At 46.9% G+C, this 24,466-nt stretch overlaps 1 protein-coding gene across 1 annotated transcript in view; it reads left to right on the forward strand.

The window, feature by feature from the left end:
• PTCH1 (patched 1) overlaps positions 1–24,466 on the forward strand; it is a 62,082-nt gene that overhangs the window by 16,429 nt on the left and 21,187 nt on the right. The window contains exons 3-15 of the mRNA XM_010348764.3: positions 4,563–4,752; positions 8,020–8,089; positions 8,183–8,274; positions 9,676–9,874; positions 10,177–10,298; positions 11,122–11,269; positions 12,070–12,201; positions 12,551–12,706; positions 13,386–13,484; positions 14,077–14,202; positions 20,042–20,160; positions 20,803–21,205; positions 22,196–22,505. Coding sequence (XP_010347066.2) covers positions 4,563–4,752; positions 8,020–8,089; positions 8,183–8,274; positions 9,676–9,874; positions 10,177–10,298; positions 11,122–11,269; positions 12,070–12,201; positions 12,551–12,706; positions 13,386–13,484; positions 14,077–14,202; positions 20,042–20,160; positions 20,803–21,205; positions 22,196–22,505 — 2,166 coding nt within the window. The remainder of the gene's footprint in view (positions 1–4,562; positions 4,753–8,019; positions 8,090–8,182; positions 8,275–9,675; positions 9,875–10,176; positions 10,299–11,121; positions 11,270–12,069; positions 12,202–12,550; positions 12,707–13,385; positions 13,485–14,076; positions 14,203–20,041; positions 20,161–20,802; positions 21,206–22,195; positions 22,506–24,466) is intronic.

Below are 24,466 nucleotides of genomic sequence, written 5' to 3' on the forward strand. Positions count from 1 at the left end.
ATTAACAACAGCTTCTGTCTTAGACTCCTCTCTTTGATTTTATGAACTGACATGATTTCCTGTCTGGTTGTGGATGCATACTGCTCTAGTTTTCAATGAGCCCATCACACATTTTCACCAAGTCCACTATAGGTGCTTTGTCTGCCATGGTGACAATATCATCTTCATGGTTGTGAGCCCGTTTTGACTGTGACTGATACATGAGGTCAGGTGTGGAATTTTCCACTTATAGCAGCTTATTGGCTTCGGAGCATTTGAGACTTTCAGATGAGGGATGCTCAACCTGTAGAGTGTGCTGTATGGAACTGCGTACTCCTAGGCTACCTCCTCCTGCTGTACTCAGGTTCTCAGCTGGTGCTCAGAAGCCATGAGGCTCGCAGGGCAGTTGGACTTGTGGTTAAAGGGTCAGTTCTGCCTCTTATTAATAAGGTGGGTAACCTTGGGCGAGCCACCCAAACTCAGCAGCTGTGGGTTCTTCCCTGTAGTGTCAGGGCCATGGAACAATGCTTTGTGACAAACGCATGGGTGAACAGACACTTGCTCAGCTCTTGGGTAAGGGCCTGAGAAATTTCACACACACTGTCAGCTAAGGCTCACACAGTCCTGTGAGGTTCATCAGAGAATTTGTCATCCCTGTTATTCTCAGCAACCAGAAGAGGTGGCTGAGGCTCAGCTGTGTCAGGGACTTGTCCCAGGTCTCTCTGCCACTAGTGGCGGTGCTGGGGTCTTCTGGTCCCCATTCTCACCGCCCGTCCAGTACAGCTGGCCCCAGCTTGATGGAGGAGCTGCCGTGATCAAAATATTTCCAAAGACATAAAGAGTATGGGTTAAAAGGGCTTTGCAAATGGAAAGCACCACCCAAGTATAAAAGGTTATTTTGTGTCTCAGGATTCTGAGATAATGATTTTTCTTGAGTCCTGTTCAGAAGGGTTGTTATTTTATTGTTGATATAAGAGGACTGCAGGATATGATGAAGCTGCATATTATTATTATTTGTAGCTTACTACCATTACTGATACATAATACTTTATATATTTATGGTGTGCCTGTGATGTTTTGACATAATCATGTGATGTGTAATATCAGATAAGGGTAATTGGGATGTCCATCACCTCAAACACATCGATCATTCTTTTGTGTTGAGAGCATTCTAAATCTTCTCTTCTAGCTATTTTGAAATATACAGTCTATTGTCTTTAACTGTAGTCTCCCTACTATGCTATGGGCCACTAGAATGTATTCTTTCTACTTAACTGTATGTTGGTACCCATTAACCAACCTCTCTCCATTTCCCTCTTACTCTTCCAGCCTCTGATAACCCTCATTCTACTCTCTATCTCCATCAGATTTTTTTTTAGCTCTCACATATGAGTGAGAACAGAGATGCATATTATTTTTTTGCATTGAGCTTGTTTTTTTTTGTTTTCTCTTTTTTATTTGAGCTTATTTTTAATTCATATCTCTACCAAGTAGTTCTCATAACTGTTTGTTTTTTGGTTTTGGGGTTTTTTTGGTCACATAGAAGGTTTTGTTTTTCTGGTTTTGGTTTTGTTTTATTTTGCAGTGGGGTCTCACTCTGTTGCCCAGGCTGGAGTGCAGTGACACAATCACAGTGCACTGCACCCCCAACTCCTGGGCTCAAGCCATCCACCCACTTCAGCCTCTGAAGTAGCTAGAACTAAAGGCAGCCTCCACCACTCCCAGCTATTTTTTTTTTTAACTTTTTATTTGTAGAGATGGGGTCTTGCTATGTTGCCCAGGCTGGTCTTGAATCCTGGTCTTAAGTGATCCCCCCACCTTGGTCTCCCAAAGTGCTGGGATTACAGTTGTAAGCCACCATGTCCAACCATAGAAGTTTTTTATTATACCCATTCATCGTAGAAAAATTAAGAAATAGAAATAAACTCAAAGCAAAGCAGGTAAATATTAGCCATAGACCACCACACAGCAAAAATGGCTTCTGCATAACAGATACTGGAATTATTAGTTATTTTCTTCTGCACTAGCTCATGAACATTAGCTTATTTAAAAATGTATTAGGACTTTGATCCTGAAAATGGAAAAGAGTCATGCCTGGAATGCCAGAATTGGGAGGCCAAGGCAGGAGGATTACTTGAGCCCAGGAGTTTGAGACCAGCTTGGGAAACTTAGTGAGGCCCCTGGCTCTAAAAAAAAAAAGTTAAAAATTAGCTGGGCATGTGCTGTAGTTGCAGCTGCAGCTGCTTGGGGGGTTGAGGCAGGAGGATCGCTTAATCCCAGGAGGTGGAGGCTGCACTGCAGCCTGGGTGACAGGTCAAGACCTTGTCTTTAAATAAAGAAAATTGGAAGAAGGGAGAAACCTATTTCTCTGACACCATGACCTTCATCTCAGTCATCTGGAATGGGTTCTGTGGAACTTCCTGAGCTCAAAGCTTCACACTTAGGGACGATAAGGAAGACAGCAAGGTAATGAACAGCTTTCAGCTGTCATTCAGCAGTGATTTAGGATAGGCATGTGCTAGGGTAGCAGATGGCAGGTGAGTCTGTAAAAGTGGATTTTCTGTTTCTGGCAGCTTGTTCCAGAGTGCCTTGGGTGAATACTGATGTCAGAGTATATGAGTATCATGCACTTTATGACACAGTTATACCCGAGAAGTCTACCGGTTCACATGGTGAATGACACTAGACTTAATTATGTTCTCACCAATCTCTGCCACACTTGAAAAACCATGCACATGCTGATGTTTGAGGAGGCAGGTAAAAATGGAAATGATTTCTAGGTTATGGCGTTAGATGTGATATCACCAGGAAAAAAGAAGGGGGTGAGCAAAGGCCGCATTGAGCTCCTTGATGGGCAGCTCTGCAGCTGTGACCTCTGGGCCAATAATTGGCTTTTTAACCTCATACAGCTTCTGCACTGCTGGAGGATGTGGGCTGGGTCAAATTCAGTTAATTGGTTGGAAGTCTGTGTGGTGTTGAATACTGTGGTTTCTGCTAGAGCGAGCAAGCCCCTGCCTTCAGGCAGCTTCCCCGGGGCCTGCAGAAGAGGCCAGCAGCAGTAGGTTAATGCTTCTCTGTGCAAGCTGTTTCCTGGTATTTTCCTGTGGTTTTTTTTTTTTTTTCTTCACTTCACATTGATTGCAAGGCCCTCGGCAATTCCTCTGGCATTTTTTAAAATTTTCTGCACACAGAAGTCTTACTCCTTTTTGTTAACCAGCTGATACGTTCCTCCCTCCTTCCCCGACCCCACACGCAGTATGTTAAACCTCACCTCACCGAGCTCCTGGCCCTGGCATCCATGTGGACCGGCACAGAGGGTCCTGCCAGGCGGTGAATTTGTACTGGTTTTCCTAATGAGGGCATTATTTGCTTTTTAGCCTGCCCCCTTGTTTATAAAATATGCCAAGAGAACTAAACAACCCGCTGTTCCCAGTCCCTATTTACTTGTCCAAACCAAATGTTTATGTCCTTGAATACTAAACTTGAAGAGAAAGGATTCCTCCTCGTGGGAAAGCTATGATCACTGAGTTCTTTCTAAACTGTAGCTGCAGGCCCGCTTTTCAGTAAACATGCAGCTTATCAGTTACTTCAGGAACAGTTCAGACCGCTTCCTTTGCCCTGAAGTGTTGGGTAGGGGAGCTCCAGGTTCCTGGGTCTGTAACTGTTAAGACCTGAGGCACTTCCTGGCCCAGGTGCAGCATTCAGAGCTTGGCTTGGCCCAGAACTGTAATTGAACATAACCTTGTGCCTAAGGATATGGAAAGGAGAGGAAAAGGCAGTTGGCAGTCACAGCGTTGATGGTTTTCTTTGGTCACCTGTGCCTGCACTGGCTTTGGGCATGTCCCGTGCTGGCCAGTTTGCTGGAAGGCCGGCTTCGTATGAGCCTGGGCAGCAGGTTCAGGATCGCCTGGGTCACTTCCAGCACACAGGGTGCTCGCCCCCAGCTGACTCAGAACCTGGCACCTGTGTTTTCTGGATCCAGATTCCAGGGACTGCCCCTGATGACTGTGGCTGATAGATTTTCTTCCTCTCAAGCAGGATTTCCCCATGTGCATCCGACTTGAATCACTTTATTTGTCTTCTCCTGGCAAGTTTTGTGCTGAACACACACTTGTCACCTTTCCTGTTTCTTTTCCCATGGAGGAGAAACATATTCCTCATTACCTTTGCCAGATGACATAGGAGAATAGTGTATATTGAAGCCATTTATCTTGAAATGTACTGCAAGGGCACATTGTTTATTCAAGTGAAAGGAATTGTAACAGGGTTATTTGGTCCGGTCTGCAAGGAAAAGGTGTCTCAGGTTTTCCGTTCTGCTCCCCGCTCTCTGCACATAGTGTATTAGTTAGAATTAGGTTTGCGTCTGTGACAAGCGGGCCAGCCATTAACGGGCTTAGTGAGTATTTTTTATGTTGACTATTGGTAAAGTTAACGTTGCCAGTGAATGTTACTTCTCACACATCAGCCAGTCTCATGACCGGAGTTCGTTTGTTACATATCCTGTGGCAGGTAGTGAGATAACAGATAAAACATGAGTTTGCGGTAATTTTGCTATTCTGATTAAACCTGTACATGTTTGTCAGTTGGAGGACGAGTAAGTCGTGAATTAAATTATACTCGCCAGAAGATTGGAGAAGAGGCTATGTTTAATCCTCAACTCATGATACAGACCCCTAAAGAGGAAGATGCTAACGTCCTGACCACAGAAGCGCTCTTACAACACCTGGACTCGGCCCTCCAGGCCAGCCGCGTCCACGTTTACATGTACAACAGGTAAGGCCCACCTCGTCCACCTACTAACGAGCAGCAGGTAAGGTGGTGGGAGGTGGCTGCTGGTTTAGGGCTTGTTATTTTAGTAGATGGAGTTGCCCTGAAAATGCACCTGGAGTATTAGTTCAAATAGTTTTACAATGAAAGGATTTTTTTTTTAATCTTGATTTGTTTCTCAAGTTTGGTAACAAAGCAAATGCATTACTTTGTAATGGTATTGTTGGAATCTTGGCAGTGTCCCCAAATGAGGAGGACCCTGAGCCACTTGGGGACTATATACCCAGCCTATGTTTCATTGCTTAAGGGATTTTTGGAGTGGTGACGTTTTGAATTGCCCTTAGTCAGCTTACAAACAGTGTGAAAGAGAAGAGCTGCTGCCTGTGACTTTGTACTCATTGTTTTTTGTGTGTCACACAGCCTGTTGGGAGCTGAGCCACTGTGGGAATTGTTGCTGATACCTTTTTATTGATTTTTTTTTGAGACAGAATCTCACTCTGTTGCCCAGGCTGAAGTGCAGTGGTGTGATCTCTGCTCACTGCAACCTCCATCTCCTGGGTTCATGCGATTCTTGTGCCTCAGCCTCCCCAGTAGCTGGGATTACAGGTGCACACCACCATGCCAGGCTAATTTTGTATTTTTGGTAGAGATGGTATTTCACCATGTTGACCAGGATGGTTTCAAACTTCTGACCTCAAGTGACCCGCCAACCTCAGCCTCCCGAAGTGCTGGGCTCACACGTGTGAGCCGCTGCACCTGGCCTGCTGTCACCTTTTTAGAAAGTCATCTTTTAGCATCATGGTGCTCATTTCACAATGCTGTGAGTAAAGGATTAGGAAGAGTTCAAAACTCTGTCCTTTTTCTTATGTGTCTAGACTGTCACTTGCTACAGGGCAGGGGCCACCCCTCGTCTGTTTTCGCCCCAGCATTGAGAACAGAGCGGGCATTCAGTTTGTCGATTGCTGTTGAGGTTGGCGTCACTACAGCCCATTTCCAGAGGACCTCTTAGTTGACGTCCCCCAACCCCATCCCCTCCGCTAGGGTTTCAGCACCTCTTCACCGAGGCCTTCCCTCGGACAGTTTATTTTTCCCGGAAGAGGTGAGAAAGTAACAGTGTAGGCGTATTCAGCAGCCAGGGAGAACCGAAGAAGAGAATAAAAATAAGGTTTTTACTTGTCCCTGCTCTAACCTCTGCTGACATTCCAGCTTGACAGGATTCTAGGAACAAGCCCAGCCAGGGGCGAGTCACATATCTTTGGCACACTCTTGTTGGCTCGTTTGTAACCTGGGCTTACGGTCATGTGTGCTCATATCCTCCGTGGCTCGCAGAACAAGATCAGATATATGAATGCAGCGAGTGCCTTAGAAAATGGAAAATCGCGTTTCTGCCAGGCAGACTTGCCCTGCTGGTCTGTACCAAGCACTGCAGGGAAGCAATTGCCCAGTGCAAGTTTTGCAGAATTTGCAAGTGACATCCCTATGGTGAGCCTGGAAATGGGTGTCTTAGGGCCGTGTCCTAGGGCCGCTGCAAGCATGGCCAATACATTCTTAGTGTTTGTCACCGACACCCTTCAGGAGAAGATGTGAGGGTCTGTGCAATTAAAGGACACTGTTCTTAGGCTGAGATGGAATTCAGAGTAACTTATGCATTTGGAATGGACTTTAATAACATGGAGTTCAACCCGTCCCATGTTTTAGGTGAGAAAACTGGAAGTTAGACTAATAAGAGCATTTGTCCAAGTTCATACAGTAACTGAGGCACTGCTCTCAGAGAGGAAAGACATGAGTACAGACAGATACGAACCAATCAAACGTGGGCGGTCCCCGTGACAGCCGCGCCAGGCAGAAGATCTGGCCAGCCAGGGCTCTAGAGTTGAGGAGAAATGTCACTGTCTCTCAGAGACATTTCAGCAGGGCACTGAGAGGCAGATAGGGAGGCACAGGGGAGAGGACACAGCAAGCTCCTTGGGTGAAGGCAGGTCTCCCTTAGGAGGCCAATAACAGAGCAACTGGGAGGGAGGGTTTGACTTTGATTTTGGTTTTTTATCCATCCCTTAGACTTTTTTATCCCTACCCCTTCCAAATGTCTTTCCTTCTTTCTTTCTTTCTTTTTTTGTGAGTCTGATCTCCCTAACGCACTTGGAAAGCTATGGACTTATGTAACACTCTTCTAGAGACAAAACTCCAGATTAATTCCTTTTTTGTATGTGTGTGTGAGAGACAGCTGGGGCCTTACTCATCTAGGCTGGAGTGCAGCGGTGCAAGCATAGCTTACTGCAGCCTCAAACTCCTGGGCTCAAGTGATCCCTGCTGCTGCCTCCCAAGTAGCTGGGACTGCATACGTGTGGAGCCACACCAGGCAATTATTATTATTATTATTATTTTTTTTTTTTGTAGAGACAGGGTCACTGTCGCCTAGGCTAGAGTGCAGTGGCACAATCACAGCTCACTGCCTCAACCTTCCAGGCTTAAGTGATTTTCCAGTCTCAGCCTCCCGAGTAGCTGGGACAACAGGCGTGCACCACTGCGTCCAGCTACTCTTTAAAGATATTTATTTACGTATTTATTTTTAGTAGAGATAGGGTCTCACTTTGTTGCCCAGGCTGGTTTCAAACTCCTGGCTTCGTGCTGTCCTCCCACTGCCACCTCCCAAAGTGCTGAGATTACAGGCGTGACCGCTGCACCCGGCCCCAAATTAATTCTTGATCTGTCTATTTTTTTCTCATTTCTGTAAGATAGGAATAGAAGAGACTGTGAAGTTAGAATTTGACCCGCCTGACAAATGTTGTTTATAATATTAATGGTTAAGAGCAGGAGAGTTCATTCTGAACACTACCTATTAAGGACATGATCTGCCAATAAAACATCCCCGCACCTGAATATGTGTCAATACGGTACCAACCTAATTTAGTCCCCACCTATTCTGAATTTGTGATAATTCAACTGGGCTGCCCTGAAGTTGTTTAATGTATGTAGAAAAGCAGATTAATGGTGTAAACAAGATTATTGGGAGAACACTTAAGAAAACAAGACTTTTCAAGTACTTTGGTAGCATTCATTTACATAAACACCCTACATGTTAATTGCGATTGAGTATTATCTATTCATTAAAGCAAGCTTGCTGGGTCTCTACTTGGCAAAAGCTCTGCTCGTTTTGACAGACGCTTAAAAGTGATCGAAATTGCAGTGCTTTTTATATGTTCTATCATTCCAAATTTGCACCAATTTTCTTAATTTCTCAGAAATTTTTGTCTCCGCTTTTCCTTTTATTAGGCAGTGGAAATTGGAACATTTGTGTTACAAATCAGGAGAGCTTATCACAGAAACAGGTTACATGGATCAGGTATGTTTTCTTTTTGTCGGCAAAAATTTCTCAGGAACACCCCGGTAGTGTGCCTTAGCCTCATGCATGACCTCTTCTTTTTAACTTTGACAGATAATAGAATATCTTTACCCTTGTTTGATTATTACACCTTTGGACTGCTTCTGGGAAGGGGCGAAATTACAGTCTGGGACAGCATACCTCCTGTAAGTGTGTGATCACTCTTTCTGATATCTGTGACTTCTCTAGGACTCAGTGTTTCTGACGTTGCTTATCACTGTTGGTTCCATTTCGGTTTTGAACAAGAAATAAAAAACATTGAAATTCCATGTGCATTTTTTGAGTGAATAGTCGGGGGAGAGGGGATTTCAGCAGAATGTTTTTTCTCTTTTCAAAAAACAGTTCTGTAGGCATCATTAAATTTCATTCACTTTTACCAACCTATTTATATGCAAATAAAATGCAAATTATTGCAGAGTACGTGTGATTTTTAACTCTTTAAAATGTTTTGAAGACTAGGCATTTAGTTAGGTTTGAAGACCAGGCATTTAGACACTTATTTTTTTCAGGAGAGACTTTATTAGTGGGTACACATCAGAATGAAATATTTTGAGTATAAGTTCGAGATCTTCCTGTGAAGTAAAATGCTAACCTTTCTTAAGATCACACTAATGGCATTTAGGGGGAAATCCACTATCTATGAAGGCCACAGTAGGGAATGCTTCACAGTTTAGCAGTTGGATAGTATATATACCGCATCATTTAAAGAATAATTGTTAATCAGCATAGACATTTTCAGTTAATTATGCAAGAGTTAGAGCTTGGGTTATTGTTTCTGTCCTGGCTTACACATATCTGCAAAAGCAATTTGCAGTGGCCATCCCCTGACCTTCAGTGTACAGTGTTAGATGGGAAATAAGGGGTTTTGTGTTTTCTGGTTGGGAGATTCCGAATAATGACTTCAGCCTGGTTAAGCAGCTACAGTGTGGTTTGAACCACATAACAGGCAGCCAAAAGCCTTTCTGGTCTGTCAACAGCACAAATTCAAAAGTGAGTGTGGGGGGAAGTGGCTGTGATGGTGGTGATGGCAGAGGCCGCTGGGGGCCTGCCCATTCCATTGCCAGGCTGTCAGAGAGAGCTCATAAGTATGGGATTGTTAAAGGTAGCAGAGATCAAATATTTTGGTTGATGACATTTACAAAGCATTTATTAGGCTGGCAAGTGCTAATTTGATGTCGTGATGCCCTCTTTTTTAAAAAAAAAATTTTTTTTTTTTAATTTTGGATCTGTCTTCTGTCTACATGCACTCATTGGCTAATTTTGTATGTAGATATTAAATACACAGTATCAGCGATTAAAGATGATTCAGTGCCCTCATTAATGTATGAGTCCTCTCTCTGCTTAGCATCCTCAGTCATGAATTATTTTCCTGACCTAAGTTTGCACGCAGATATGCTGGAAAGGAGCATTTGTTTTGATGCCAGAGTCCAGAAGTGCCGCATTGCCAGGTGGCTCCTCCAAGGCGGATGCAGGGGTTGCAGCCTTGTGACTTTACGATGGGTTTAGAAGGCTCCTTTCATGGCCCTGTCTCCTGATTCCTTTCCCAGAGGTAAACCTCCTTTGCGGTGGACAAACTTCGACCCTTTGGAATTCCTAGAAGAGTTAAAGAAAATAAACTATCAGGTGGACAGCTGGGAGGAGATGCTGAATAAGGCTGAGGTTGGTCATGGTTACATGGACCGTCCCTGCCTCAATCCGGCCGATCCAGACTGCCCCGCCACAGCCCCCAACAAAAATTCAACCCAAGTGAGTTACCAGCAGTGAGCGCTCTCAGAAGGGGTGGCGAGCACGACGCGTTGTTGTGGCCCTTCGTCCTTCCCTTTATTATTTTCATTTTTAACATTTCATTCTCCACGATCGTCTTTTGTCTGTGGAACTAAGTTTGTTTATAGGGCTAGATTTTGCCGTAAGATTTGCCATACGCCTCTCATTAGCCTTGCTATTAATGTTCTCTCTGAAACACACAGGCTCTTAACGCACTGGATTTTAACAAGGCATGTGACCTGCCTACTAATTCCCGTAATTATGTGGCTGTCTTTTTATTTTAGCCTCTTGATACGGCCCTTGTTTTGAATGGTGGATGTCATGGCTTATCTAGAAAGTATATGCAGTGGCAGGAGGAGTTGATTGTGGGTGGCACAGTCAAGAACAGCACTGGAAAGCTCATCAGGTAAGCCAGCTCCTGAGGACGACGAACGCCACCTAGCCTTCCTCCTCTCCTCAAAAGTCACTTCCCTCCTGACATCGGCAAGTGATGTTTGTACTAATACTGAAACCGTTATCCCAGCTAGCTGGGTGTTGTCATAGAATATTAAGAAATACTAGCAGGCCGCAACAGCTTGGAAAAGCACCTTGTGGGGACCTTTTCAAGAATGGATTTGTAGTTTTCATCAAGATCATAGTTACTGACTGTAGGGTGTTTAGGAGCCCTGCCTGTTACGTAGAGAATGGGAGCAGGTGTAAAGTCGGCCGGGACACACTGATCAGAGTTCAGGATGTGAGCTGCACAGTGTCACAGGCTGCTACAGGGAAAGACGAAGAGCCAGCAGCTCAGTAAGAATTGTCCTTTGTGCATTCGTGGACCCTGGTGAGTCCAGTGTCAGGAGTTCTGTCTAAGATTTCTCCCTGGGGAACGCCTTGGGCTGGGATTTCTGCACAGCGAGTATGCGTCGCTGAGCCCGGTATATCTGCTCAAGCTATCTGCTCCTCTCCCCTTCCTGTTTCACGAAATGGAAACTGTGAAAGGAAATTGCCTATTAATTTAATTTGAGGGTGTATCTGTAAAAGGTTTGTAAGGTTACACCTTTAATATGGTACATCAATCTATTAAATAAAATAACCATCCTGGTCCCATTTTAATGGAAACATGTGCTCACGGAGAAGGAAAAGAATTGCAGCTGGTGAGTTGGGGGGGATCTGGCTGGGGATTTGAGGCGGGAGAAACTGTGTCCTGGGAATGCTGGTGACGTGCCTGCCCTTGGATTCTGCCACAGCGCCCACGCCCTGCAGACCATGTTCCAGTTAATGACTCCCAAGCAAATGTACGAGCACTTCAAGGGCTACGAGTACGTCTCTCACATCAACTGGAACGAGGACAAGGCGGCAGCCATCCTGGAGGCCTGGCAGAGGACCTATGTAGAGGTAAGCCCACCTTCAAATCGGGGGCGGCCTCGCTGGCCTTCACTGTCACCATCATTTAAAACGGTGATTTCCATTCGCTTTACTTTCAAAACATTGTGATTCTGGAAACTTGATGGGATGAAAACTTTTCTCCTTTTCTTTGATATTGAAAATTCTAGAATACTATCTAAGAGACTGGTTCTAATTGGGGTGCCCTGAAGCCTGTTTAGTAACCAGTTGCGAACTCCAGAGCTAAGGCACGTAGCAGTGTTTAAAAAAACACTCGGTGAGCAAAGGTGTCTGGAAAACATTAGCCAGGCATCGAATCTGTTCACAGCTGCAAGCCCCTTGCTCAGGTCATGTGACAGGAGCTGGCCTTTGTTTCCCAGCAGTGACCTCTGCTGAGCTGCATGTGACCTTTTAAAAGTGGCCAGCAAATGAACAGGGGGAGGAGTGCCATAAGAACGGGTTGTTTTGGATTAGGGGGAGCTGATGGGACCGAAAGCCAATTGTGAAGTTACAGAGAACAGAGAGCAGTCTCAGCCCTGGAGTAAGTACAGCGCTGGGAGTCAACTCTCGCCAACTCCAGCGACCCCGGCCCTCAGCAGCACCCACTGTCACTGATTCGCCATGGCCGTTGCCCTAAAACAGGGTTGTTTAATGTTAGCCCAAGTTCAGCCTCGCTTCCTGCACTGGAATCACGTGGAAAAATGCATCAGGAAAAAAAGAAGGGCTGGGCTGTGTGGCCTGAGGTCTGTGCTGTAGAGGCTTGTGGAAGCATCCATTCTGTTTGTGCATTTCGCCTTCTCTTGTGACCACAGGTGGTTCATCAGAGTGTCGCCCAGAACTCCACTCAGAAGGTGCTTTCCTTCACCACCACGACCCTGGACGACATCCTGAAATCCTTCTCTGACGTCAGTGTTGTCCGTGTGGCCAGCGGCTACCTACTCATGGTAACGCCGGATTCCAGGCTTCTGGGGGCCGGGGTTTGGTTTGCTTTTTTCAGTCTTTACTTTTCTATGACCGCTTCTGCTTTTGAACTGCTCTTAGCATCCACATGCATCCAAGACACAGAGAGGGTGGCTTCACAACGGTTTAAAAGTGGCCGTTAAAGTGTTTTTCCCCGTTTGCCTACCTTTGACTCACGTCCTTTTATGTGAGGTCCTTGATGGAAAGTTTTGCTCTTGTTGGATTAGATAAGTTCTGCCTTTTGATTTGGGGTGATGGGTGCGGGAAGCATTAGAACCGCGACACATTCTAATGTTCGGCTTTTGTCCTGTGCCCCCCTTGTTCTGCTTGCAGCTCGCCTATGCCTGTCTCACCATGCTGCGCTGGGACTGCTCCAAGTCCCAGGGTGCCGTGGGGCTGGCTGGCGTCCTGCTGGTTGCACTGTCAGTGGCTGCAGGACTGGGCCTGTGCTCATTGATCGGAATTTCCTTTAACGCTGCAACAACTCAGGTACTAAAGGAGCCATTCATCCGCTGTCCCAAACGCCCCCTCCCCCGCCCCAGCCCCCAGGCTTGGCCCAGCCAGCCTCCTGTGTGTCCTTCTCACCCGGAAGGGTCTTACGGCCTTTTCCGCTAGGATGCCACCAGCCTCAGGGGGATGCTGTCTCTCGATGGACCCCTCCAGGCGGTGGGTAGAAAGTCCGATGGGCTTACTAGTTACTAGAGACACTTCACTGATAGGAATGTATGTCACTGACCAGGATTGTGGCTCTCCGGCTCTGGTGGGCATTCACGTTGCTTGCAGGGCTTGTGAAAGCTCAAATTGCCAGGCCCCACCGCCAGGGGCTCCTCAGTCAGTAAGGCTGAGGCCAGGGCTGAGAATGTGCCGTTCTGGGCAGTTCCCAGCTATGCTGGTCCATGGGCCACACTCTGCTCAAATGAGTTAGATTCCTTCTCACTTAGTAGGTTAGAAAAATGGTAGTACACAGACCTTCCGAGAGAAACCTGCACCATCTCCTGTGAGCTGACACTGCCAGGCTTTGGGGATCTCAAGTGAATTCTTCACCGCGAGGTCCCAGAGGCTCTCCCTCGGGAGCTGCTCGGCGCTGGTGGCAGGGTCCTGAGCCAGCTGCAGAGTCATCTCACTGGGATCTCTCCTGCCTAGCGTCCGTCCTCTGTTTTTACCGCAGGTTTTGCCGTTTCTCGCTCTCGGTGTTGGCGTGGATGATGTATTTCTTCTGGCCCACGCCTTCAGTGAAACCGGACAGAATAAAAGAATCCCTTTCGAGGTAACGGAAAAGCCAAAGAAGACGGCTCTGGGGGCACCTGCAGCTTCCTCCGTTCCTGTCTGTCCTTCCATTTGTCTCCGGCGGGCCCAGTGAAGATTTCAGCCCCATGTCAGACGATGTGTCACTGGCCGCCAATCCAGAAATAAGCTGGAAGGCTCTCGGGACATGCATTTGCTACGGGAAGTCCCAAGAGCTGTATTTGGGGTGCCTTTAGGAATATGGGTGTTTATTTCAGCGTGACACGTTGGCCCTAATTGCCATACCTTTCCAGAGGCTGCATTTGCTTCTCTGGAGATTTCTGTCACTTGGCCCTCACCTCCCTCCACTCCCTTTTAAAATTACATTTTAAGCTTAAGTCATTATCTTACAGCTTTCTGCTCTGGATGGTAATAACCATGAAGAATTCACGACTCCATGGGTAGTACTGAATAATGCTGGTGTTGGGGGTAACGCAGGCGGCTCTTTCTCGCTCCCTAATGCCAACATGATAAGCTGCAGTCGTGTTACTCTGCCGCGTATCTGCTCACACGGTCTGTGCTCCACGGGGACCCTGTGCAGTGCAGCTCTCAGCGCTGTGGTTTCTAATTCCCAGGACAGGACCGGGGAGTGCCTGAAGCGCACAGGAGCCAGCGTGGCCCTCACGTCCATCAGCAACGTCACAGCCTTCTTCATGGCCGCGTTAATTCCGATTCCCGCTCTGCGCGCGTTCTCCCTTCAGGTGAGCTTCCGGTGACAAAGGCTGCGGTGATCCCGAGCAGGGCACTGACTTCTAGCATCCCACGTCTGCTCTCTCTGCTAAGGCACTTCAGTTACTTTGGAGTGAAATAGAAATACCTGTGTTTGAGGTCCTGTTTAACTGGACGGATGCTTCTTTAAGCTTAGAACCCTGATACTCCCTCTAAAAAACTCAACACTTCTGGAGTTTTTCCTTCCTTCCTAGCCCTATGAAGCCCAGATGCCTGTTGCCTTATAAAGTGGTCCCGTCCTTTATACATGGCTTTGGGGGCTACTCCGCATTGCCCTCTGGGGTCACCGGTGCTGCAGCCAGCTTCTGGGCCATGCTCCGCTTCCAAACACCGCTCCCACTGCCTGCGCTCAGCCCCTCTCCCGCTGCCCACCTCATCCCAAACACGCCTCCCTTTCTTTCGCTTTTGCCAAAGCAGCCCCAGCCCAAGACAGGATTAAGCTGAGCTCACATGTCTGACAGGACTACCTGACCACAGACTGGCCAGTCTGCCATGGAGAATTTCCCGCGGGTCACTCCTCGGCGGGCCCTTGCTTTCTACCTCCCTTTCCTAAGTTGGCCACCGCTGTCTTTCCTGTGCTCCCTTCTCTTGCTCCCATCTCAGGCTGCCCAAGCAGACCCTCCCACCCTCGCATGCAGAGCATGTGGGTCCCTCATGACTTGTCCTCTCCTTCCAGACCAGGCCCTGTCACCCCTAGAGTCAGTCCTTCAGGGTATTTTCTAATCAGAGACTCAGCTTCTGCGAATTGTAAGCACGGACAGTTCCGTAGAACGGAGATACTGCTGTAGTCTGTTCTGCGCCTGGAGTAAATTACTGACATTGCCCTTGAGCTACTTGAAACTCACAGGGATCCTAAAATTAGTTACTGCTGCCGATAAAGCAGAGACTTCACCAGTTTGTGCCATGGTCTTCCAGAGCCCAGAGTCTCCTGGAGTTTTGACATCTCAAGATGTTATTGGGATTTAGTGAATTAATTTCACATTTTAAAACGTCAGTTGTTTCCCCTTTCTTTTTTGTGATGATACGATGTATAATTCTCAAGCTGGCCAGGTTCCTAAAGGAAACTACTTCTGTGTCACTTTTGAACCTGTTATGATGCCCAGCACACTCACACAGCTCTCTGCCACTCACCAAGAGCTCCTGCAGATATGAGCAGGAAGCGAAATTGGCCAGTCATGCATCTGGTTTCTGCTCATATTTTGTCAATATGTTTAGCTCTTTTCTAGTCTTAAATGACATTTGTCATGTAAGAGGAACGAATCGGTCACGTATTGGAATGTCATGTCACTAGTTACCAGGAGGCCTGAGCAACTACTGATCCTACAGGGTGGGATTCAAGACCTCCTTAGTATTTCATGGGAGCCACAGCTGGAAAAAAGATTCTATGCCAATTGCCATAACCACCAGCCCCAAAAGAAACACAAAAAGAAAAGAGGGTTTATTTGTATTACAAACCTACGTGGAAGTAGAAACAGTGAATCAATGAATAACGTTCAGATCTGACTCTGTAACCGAAGCACAGGACAAGGAGACCCTCTGATTGCCCAGTGGTGTGAAAGGTGAGCCAGACCCACAGCACAGCTGAAGTTTTCGAATGCCTTTGTGCACAGGCGTGCATGCGCTCGGCACCCTGTGCTACCGCAGGCTCATTTCACATGGAACAGGTGCCGGTATTGAGAAACTTCTAGAGCCTCTCAGTCGTGGGACCCCGTCTCCCTGTTCTTTCTCCTCTCCCCTTCTTTTCTGCTTGCTTTTTGCTCCCTGTCTTTCTGTATCTGCTCACACTCCTTCTTTTCTTCTTTTCTCTCTCATTCTCTCCTCTCCTCTCTCAGTACATACTGATGGCTCATGGAGGCCGACTCTCCTTTAATGATCCCCTATGGTGTGGTGGTCTGAAAAGCTACATGAGGTTTCCTTATGAGGAGTAGCCTTGTAGAAAATCCAGTGCACTAAGTTCTCCCAAGGTAAGCACCTTCCAGAGACAAAAATGAGTACTGCTGGGTTTTGTGTTCTGTTCCAAACCTCGTCAGCGTCACTTTAGAAAATCGCAACTGGCCAGGTGCTGTAGCTCACGCCTGCAGCTCATCCCAGCACTTTGGGAAGCCGGGGGCAGGCGGATCACGAGGTCAAGAGATCGAGACCATCCAGGCCAACATGGTGAAACCCCATCTCTACTAAAAAATACAAAAAATTAGCTGGATGTGGTGGCACGTGCTGTAGTTCCAGCTACTCGGGAGGCTGAGGTAAGAGGATTGCTTGAACCCAGGAGGCAGAGGTTGCAGTGAGCCGAGATCGTGCCACTGCAGCTCCACCCTGGTGCCTGGTGACAGAGTGAGACTCTGTCTCAGAAAAAAAAAAAAAAAAAAAAAAGCAAATCACAACTATAGCTTCCAAGGGTCTTCATCTTATTAAGGGATGCCTCCCCATGACACTGGTTGATTCTCTGTCAAAAAAAAAGGAAAGAAAATTGGAAAAGAGAGGATGCAGTGATTCCTGCAGCGGCCATCAGAAGAGTTTCCCTGGTTTCATTGCAATGTATTGACCCTTAAAGTTGGCCATTATGTAGCTTCTCTTGCCATTGGTGAAGAGTATCGAGTTTGACTCTGGGTGTTCAGTTGTGTTTATATTTACAAGATGCTACAGATTAAACATCAAAAGGGAGCGATCAAGGTGGTTCTGTCTAATAGGAAACCTGCGTTACCTTCAGAATTTTCCATGTAAAACTCCTCCAATTTTGTAGTGTGACCAAATAATTAGATATTTTTTTCCGCAGAGAAACTGTCTTAAACCTCATCAGCCTTTATCCATCTGCCTAAATGCCACCTCTACACCAGAAAGCACTGACACCAGCTGTAATTCTTTGTGGTCAACTAGGGCTTGCTGGTTGGTTGGTTTGTTTATTTGTTTATTCTTCAGTGAGAACTCCCAGAACAGACCCCCTTGTTGTTCTAACTGGTAGGGCGGTTTGACTGGGACTTCCTCTGCACGTGTCCCAGCCTTAGCCACTTTGAGGGGAGGGGACATTTCCAATGAGCATGGGAACTGGAATTGATTCACAATTGCAATATCATCCCGTCATCTTCTCTGGTTTACTTCACTCTCTTGCCTTTGTGAGGACCCTCTTCTCTTTCTGAGAAGCGCTTGCTGGTTGCTTTACTATTTTGGTGCACATTTGGGGTCTGGCATTGAGAAAATGTTCCCCCATACATGTAGTGGATGAGGAGAAAGTCAGTTCGACGGGACGCCTCCTGGGGTTCTTCCTCTTCTCTCACGCGTTCGTTTCCGTCACAGGGGACAAGCAAGATGCCCAGCAGGCTTCTCTGACCGATGAGGCCTGGTTGCTGAGAAGCTCCCCCAAAGTCTGTGGTGGTCAGTGTGGCCAACTGGTGCCCATGTGTGTGCCCGTGGGACTTTGCATCACGGAGCTCTGCCCTCCTCATCCTCATGAATGCCTGTCCAAAGCGGGATGCCCGGGGTCTCTTCTACATTCTGCTCCTCAATTCTAAACATGGCTGTAATTTTAAAAGCTGAAAGGATCCGGCCCCCAGGATTACATGCTCCCGGAAAGTCTCCGTTAGAACCCTACCTGTTCCTCCTGGCATCCCCTGCTGTCTCACGGTCAGGTATCCTAACCCTGTCCGCAGATGCCCTCTCAGTAAGGGACCAGCTCTCACGAAACTCCGGTTCTCAGCTGGGCTGGGGGCTTAGCATCAAGTTTGTTGGATGTGACTTACTGGATAACCTCAGGGAGGTGACTTGACTCTGCATTTGGGGACTTTATCGGGTAATACTGTCAACCTCAGGGAGAACGTCCTGCTTGTCGTGAGTCAGGTATAAACGAACTAATCTTCACAGCGTCTCCTTTCTCTTCCCCAAGTGAATTTCAGACCCCAGCAGCACAGAGGAGCTTGAGCTGGATCTCCTCTTGCACACTCTGTGTTTTCTTCACAGGGAACACCTGCCGTCCCCTGCGCCTGCCTGACCTCTTTTTCTTTTCTTTTTTCTTTTTTTTATTTTTTATTTTTTGAGATGGAGGTTCACTCTGATTGCCCAAGCTGGAGTGCAATGGCATGATCTCGGCTCACTGCAACCTCCACCTCCTGGGTTCAAGTGATTCCCCTGCCTCAGCCTCCCAAGTAGCTGGGATTACAGGCATGTGCCACCATGTCCGGCTAATTTTGTATTTTTATTAGAGACGTGGTTTCTCCAAGTTGGGCAGGCTGGTCTCGAACTCGCGACCTTAGGTGATCCACCTGCCTCAGCCTCCCAAAGTGCTGGGATGACAGGGTGTGAGCCACCACACCCAGCCCTCTTTTTCATCTTCTAAACCCTGCTGAAGCCTCTCTCAGGAAGCCTGCCTTGACTTAACCACCCTGCACCCCATTGAGCTGCTCTGCAGCCTGGCACCTGCCTTTATGATGCCATCCATCAGTTGGGATTGCCATTTGCTTGGAGGTCTGGCTCTGTGAGAATTGAGAGCAGGTTTTTGTCTTACTTATCTTTGTGTCTCCAGCACCCAGCATAGTACTAGACTTTTCTCTTTAAAGGATCTCTGTCAGGTAAATTCTCTCGTCACAGTGGTGATGAGCTTACTTGGGTAGGTCTATTAGACAGGTCTTATATACCTTAGACTGGTAAGTTAACATGCTTTGTATTTTTCAATTGATGAAGGATTGTCAAGATAGACCAAGAAGAAAGAGGTTAGGTAGTTTGTAGAAGAAGACTCTTGACAGGGAATTAATTATTGGAAGACATCTCCAGAACTCGGGCTTGCTGGTTCACCTTGAGCATAAACTCACAATTCCCATCCAAAGGCCCTTGTGAAGTTCTCCCTCGATTGCGTTGGGTGCCAGTTACAGCCAGGTCTTCTTTCCTCACCCTGGGACGTTTACCAGTTGGACGGTTTTTGTACTAAGCAGTTCTTTGAGAAGCCTGCCTCGTTTTTGTTTTCGTTTTTGTTTTATTATTATTTTCAAAGCCACGCCTGGCTCTTTCCTGGCTCCTCGGCATTGCCAGTGTGTTTCTCTGTGGTGCCCCTTCTGCCATGCCCTTCCCAGCTGGGTCGACTTTCCACCGGCCTCTGGTGGCTTCCCCTATTAACAGCCCAATTTTGTAATTTTTACTAGGTCAGCAGGAGACTTGCCAACGCACTAAAGAATCTAGCCCCGTGTTTATTTTAGGTTACAGAGTGACTTTTGAATCTGTACTGACTTATTCTGCGTACTATAATCACACACAGGAATTTCTTCCTGCTTAACTCTCCTCGACCTTTCATGTTTCTTGCTCTCACACCCCACAGGCTACTCCAGAGGCTATTTGGAATGTGCCTGTTAAAACCTCAGGGGAGGCGTGTGAAATTGTATTTCACGTTTTAAAGGAGACATTTTGATATACTCGATCCACTTTATATAAAAATGTTTAAGTGTAAAACCAGGGTCGCGTGACCTCTCGGAAGTATTCTGGAAGGGAAGTGCTTCTTTTTATTTTAAATTGGATCTTGAATGTGCTGTGCCTTTGTGGGTTTGGTTCGGTTGGTTTACTAGCAACACATTAGTAGTTTCGTTCCTGGGTTTGTACCTTACGGGTTTATGGAATTATTCGCAATAGGCCCAGAAATAGTCAAGACTATTCCTGTCAGATAGTCTCTTGATGATGTAGCAAAAGACAGTCTTAACGTCCATCACAGCTTCAAACACTGCAAGAGGAAAGCGAAAGAAAAATACTGTTCAAAAGCATCTTTATTTTCACAGCAGTCCTCTGATTGGACAGAGGCAGATTGGTGACCTCTGAATTTTTTTTTTCTGCCCCCAGGCGGCGGTAGTAGTGGTGTTCAATTTTGCCATGGTTCTGCTCATTTTTCCTGCAATTCTCAGCATGGATTTATATCGACGTGAGGACAGAAGACTGGATATTTTCTGCTGTTTCACAAGGTACATTTCAGACTGCTGTGGCCTTTTGGTTGGGTGCAGAGTGGTTCTGTGGGAGAACTCTTTCAGCCTGTGGACTTATAAAGGGATGTGGGCAACAGGGTTTCTGCTGGTGTGGTGGACGTAGGGAGATGCTGGACGGAGGCGGCTTCCCTAGGGGGACACCGGAGGCCCTGAGCACCTTCTCCCCTGCCCCAGCTGAACGTCCCACCGCCCTCGAGATGCTGATACTGATGACCCCTTTTTCCATCATGAACTGATGCTGCTCATTGTGGGAATGTTTCACATCCCTCCATTAGAGCAGAACAAGATTGAAAACCACCCATCTAGAAAATACGTAGTTTTTGGTGGTGGTTTGGTTTTGTTTGGAAGGATTCGTCATCGTGTTACTTGCTTTTGGAAGCCAAATTTAGGATCAGTCTTCCGTGTGTCCTCCTCAGACTGACTTTTGTCTAGTTCATCAGGAGATGAACCAGGTGACGTTATCAACCAGGCGATGTTTCTGGAGTTCAGCAATGTGATGTTTCTCTCCCAAGTCAGAGCTGTGTAAGAGGGGTGTTCTCGGTACACAGTGAAAACTGGCAGAATGAAAGCACCATTTCCCTGATCCAGCATAACATTGCAACGTGTTTCCCCTCCTTTCAGCCCCTGCGTCAGCAGAGTGATTCAGGTTGAGCCTCAGGCCTACACCGACACGCACGACAGTACCTGCTACAGCCCCCCACCCCCCTACAGCAGCCACAGCTTCGCCCATGAGACGCAGATCACCATGCAGTCCACTGTCCAGCTGCGCACAGAGTACGACCCCCACACTCACGTGTACTACACCACCGCCGAGCCGCGCTCTGAGATCTCTGTGCAGCCTGTCACCGTGACACAGGACACCCTCAGCTGTCAGAGCCCAGAGAGCACCAGCTCCACAAGGGACCTGCTCTCCCAGTTCTCCGACTCCAGCCTCCACTGCCTCGAGCCCCCCTGTACCAAGTGGACGCTCTCATCTTTTGCTGAGAAGCACTATGCTCCTTTCCTCTTGAAACCAAAAGCCAAGGTAATCTGCCACAACTGAAGACTCTTTCTGTCTTCAAAAAATAACAGAACAGGCTTCTTTGGAGTTCATCGAATTGCTTCTAGTTTTCTTCTTTTTCCTTAAAAAAAAAAAAAAATCATATGAGTATGATACAGTTCAGTCCTCCGGAAGTCAATGCTTTGAGAGCATAGGGCCATCGAATCTCTATGCAGCACATCTTTTTATGAATGCGGTTGTTTAAAAATGTGGTTATTGCCAGGAGCGGTGGCTCATGCCTATTATCCCAGCACTTTGAGAGGCTGAGATGGAAGGATTGCTTGAGCCAGGAGTTTGAGAACAGCCTAGGCAACAAAGGATGACCCTGTCTCTACAAAATATTTTAAAAATTAGCCAGGGACAGGTGCAGCAGCTCACACCTATAATCCCAGCACTCTGGGAGGCCAAGGCCAGCGGATTGCTTGAGCCCAGAAGTTTGAGACTAGCCCAGGAAACTTGGTGAAATTCCAGCTCTACAAAAAATTACCTGGGTCTGGTGATGTGCCTATAGTCCCGGCTGCTTAGGAGGCTGAGGCAGGAAGATCACTGAGCCCAGGGAGTTCGAGGCTACAGTGAGCCGTGACTGCACCACTTCATTCCAGCCTGAGTGGCAAGAGTGAAACCCTGTCTCAAAAGAAAAAAGCATGATGCTATGTACCTGTAGTCCTAGCTACGTGGGCGGCTGAGGCAGGAGGATCACTTGAGCCCAGGAGTTGGAGGCAACAGTGAGCCCTGATCATGCCACTGCCCTCCGTCTGGGAGACAGAGTGAGATCCCAACTCAGATAAATAACAAAACAAAATACGAATGTGACTACTATGATTTTATCCTTTTCCCTATGCGAGAACAACCCCTACAGGCTAAATCAGGTCAAGTGTGGTGGTGAAAACAAAGTATTAGCTAGACAGCTTCTCTTTGTTAAGAAAGAGCCGGTGGTGCTCCCTGGGGTCTGACCTTGTGCCTCTTCTGTTCCAGGTAGTGGTGATCTTCCTTTTTCTGGGCTTGCTGGGGGTCAGCCTTTACGGGACCACCCGAGTGAGAGACGGGCTGGACCTTACGGACATTGTACCTCGGGAAACCAGAGAATATGACTTTATTGCTGCACAATTCAAATACTTTTCTTTCTACAACATGTATATAGTCACCCAGAAAGCAGACTACCCGAATATCCAGCACTTACTTTACGACCTTCACAGGAGCTTCAGTAACGTGAAGTACGTCATGTTGGAGGAAAATAAACAGCTTCCCAAAATGTGGCTGCACTACTTCAGAGACTGGCTGCAAGGTGAGACGCCGCGGGAGGGCTTTCGCCCTTCCGACCTTTTGCGTGTTCAGCTTCAGCAGGTCTCCTTTGTCCCGATTGTGACAGCGTTAGGTTCTAATGGAACACTGATGTGTTTCCTGGACTTTTAAGTTGCTCAAGATCCTTACATGGACCGTTTCTGCAGCAGCCTCCCAAATCTGGCTTTTACCTGTTAAAGGATGCAAATCATTTCGATGCGTAACTGGGGACTTCGGTGAGAATGAACAGGTGTGCACACTAGGAAAACAGAACTATATTTTAGCAGGTGGACCCGAGGCTTCTGGTACTCTTTGCTCTTGGCTAGATGGTGGCTAGTTTGGTGACCCTGTGAAATCAAAGTGCGGAAGGGATTTCCAGACCGATGGCCAAATTATAGCTTACTGCATCAGGAGGTGCTGAATAAGCAGTGGACATAGTCTGAAATTCCGTATTTTGACCATCCTTTAAAAAACTATTTCTCTATTTCGATTCGACTTTGTTTTTAGAGCAGTTTTAGGTTCCTAGGAAAATTGAGCAGAAGGTGCAAAAATGGCATGTATCCCCCTTCCTCACGCACACACAGCCCCGCAACTGAAGATGTCCCCCACCAGAGGGGTGCCGGGGTGCGTGTGTTACAGCTGAGGAGCCTGCACGTCATTACCCAGGCACCGTAGTTTACAGTTGACCATCTTGACCATCTTTTGACTTCGTACATGAAGTAAAGTTATAAATGCTTAATCACATTTCACATTATTTTAGAAATAATCAAATTCTGCTTCAAAATGCCTTTCTTGGCAGGGCAGGGTGGCTCACGCCTGTAATCCCAACACTTTGGGAAGCCAAGGCAGGCAGATCACCTGAGGTCAGGAGTTCGAGACCAGCCTGACCAACATGGTAAAACCCATCTCTACTAAAAATACTTAGCTGGGCATGGTGGTGGGTGCCTGTAATCCCAGCTATTCGGGAGGCTGAGGCAGGAGAATCGCTTGAACCTGGGAGGCGGAAGTTGCTGGGAGTCTAGATCGCACCATTGCACTCCAGCCTGGATGACAGGAGCGAGACTCTGTCTCAAAAAATAAAAAATAAATAAATAAAATGCCTTTCTTGGCTTCTTTGCTCTTAGAAATGTTTCTCGGAAATATTAGTCAACTGGAGGGGAAAAAAAAAAGTCTAAATTTTCTGCTGACCAACTGCATATAAATGTATGCAGTGATTCCAAGAACATCTGTTCATTTGTTCTGTGTTGACACATGCAGAGCCAAGTAGAGAATCAGGATCGTTATCCACCCAGTTCAAGCAAAAGCACTCTTACTGGAGTACCAAATCATTATGGCCCCCAACATCTTTTGGCTTAAATTATCCAAATGATTGTCTTAATTTCCCACTTAATTAGGCTTGTTTAAACACAGATGTAAGTGCCTTTTTTTGGTCTGAAGTCAACACACTTGTATGTAAAGACGCAGCAGCCAGTTTCCCTGCGAGTTTGCAGGAAATGGTAAACAACTTGAGGTTGGTGGAGGATGGCTCCATACAGCTCTGGCCTTGACTTGTGTTTGCCAGGACGTTGTGCCCACACGTCCACCAAATTTGACTTTCCTTTCAGAGGAACGTAAAGAGAACATGCCATGATTATTATTTTCTGACACCCTCCTGAGATGAACATGAATTTGTTCCAAATTTTATTTTTTACATTTAGTTTAGAAAGCAGTGGTTTTCGGGATAATGAGTTAAAAGAGAGACGATGGAGACAGTCCCTGCTTTTCATTTTCCCCCACTGACCAAAGACATGCAAATAACTTGCCGCCAATGCCAAAGAGATCCGCTGTGCCCTGCCAGTCTGAGCGGAGAAGGGTCATCGTAGAGTGTGTTTCAGTGTAGCTGGCCATTGCTCTGGAGGCTCAATGTGGCGTGTTAGGCCGGGATTGGGAAGGGGTAAAGGGGGTTGTCTCGAGGCCGTGCAGAGG

This window comes from Saimiri boliviensis, chromosome 2 (assembly GCF_048565385.1).
Source record: "Saimiri boliviensis isolate mSaiBol1 chromosome 2, mSaiBol1.pri, whole genome shotgun sequence".
Classification (NCBI taxonomy): domain Eukaryota; kingdom Metazoa; phylum Chordata; class Mammalia; order Primates; family Cebidae; genus Saimiri; species Saimiri boliviensis.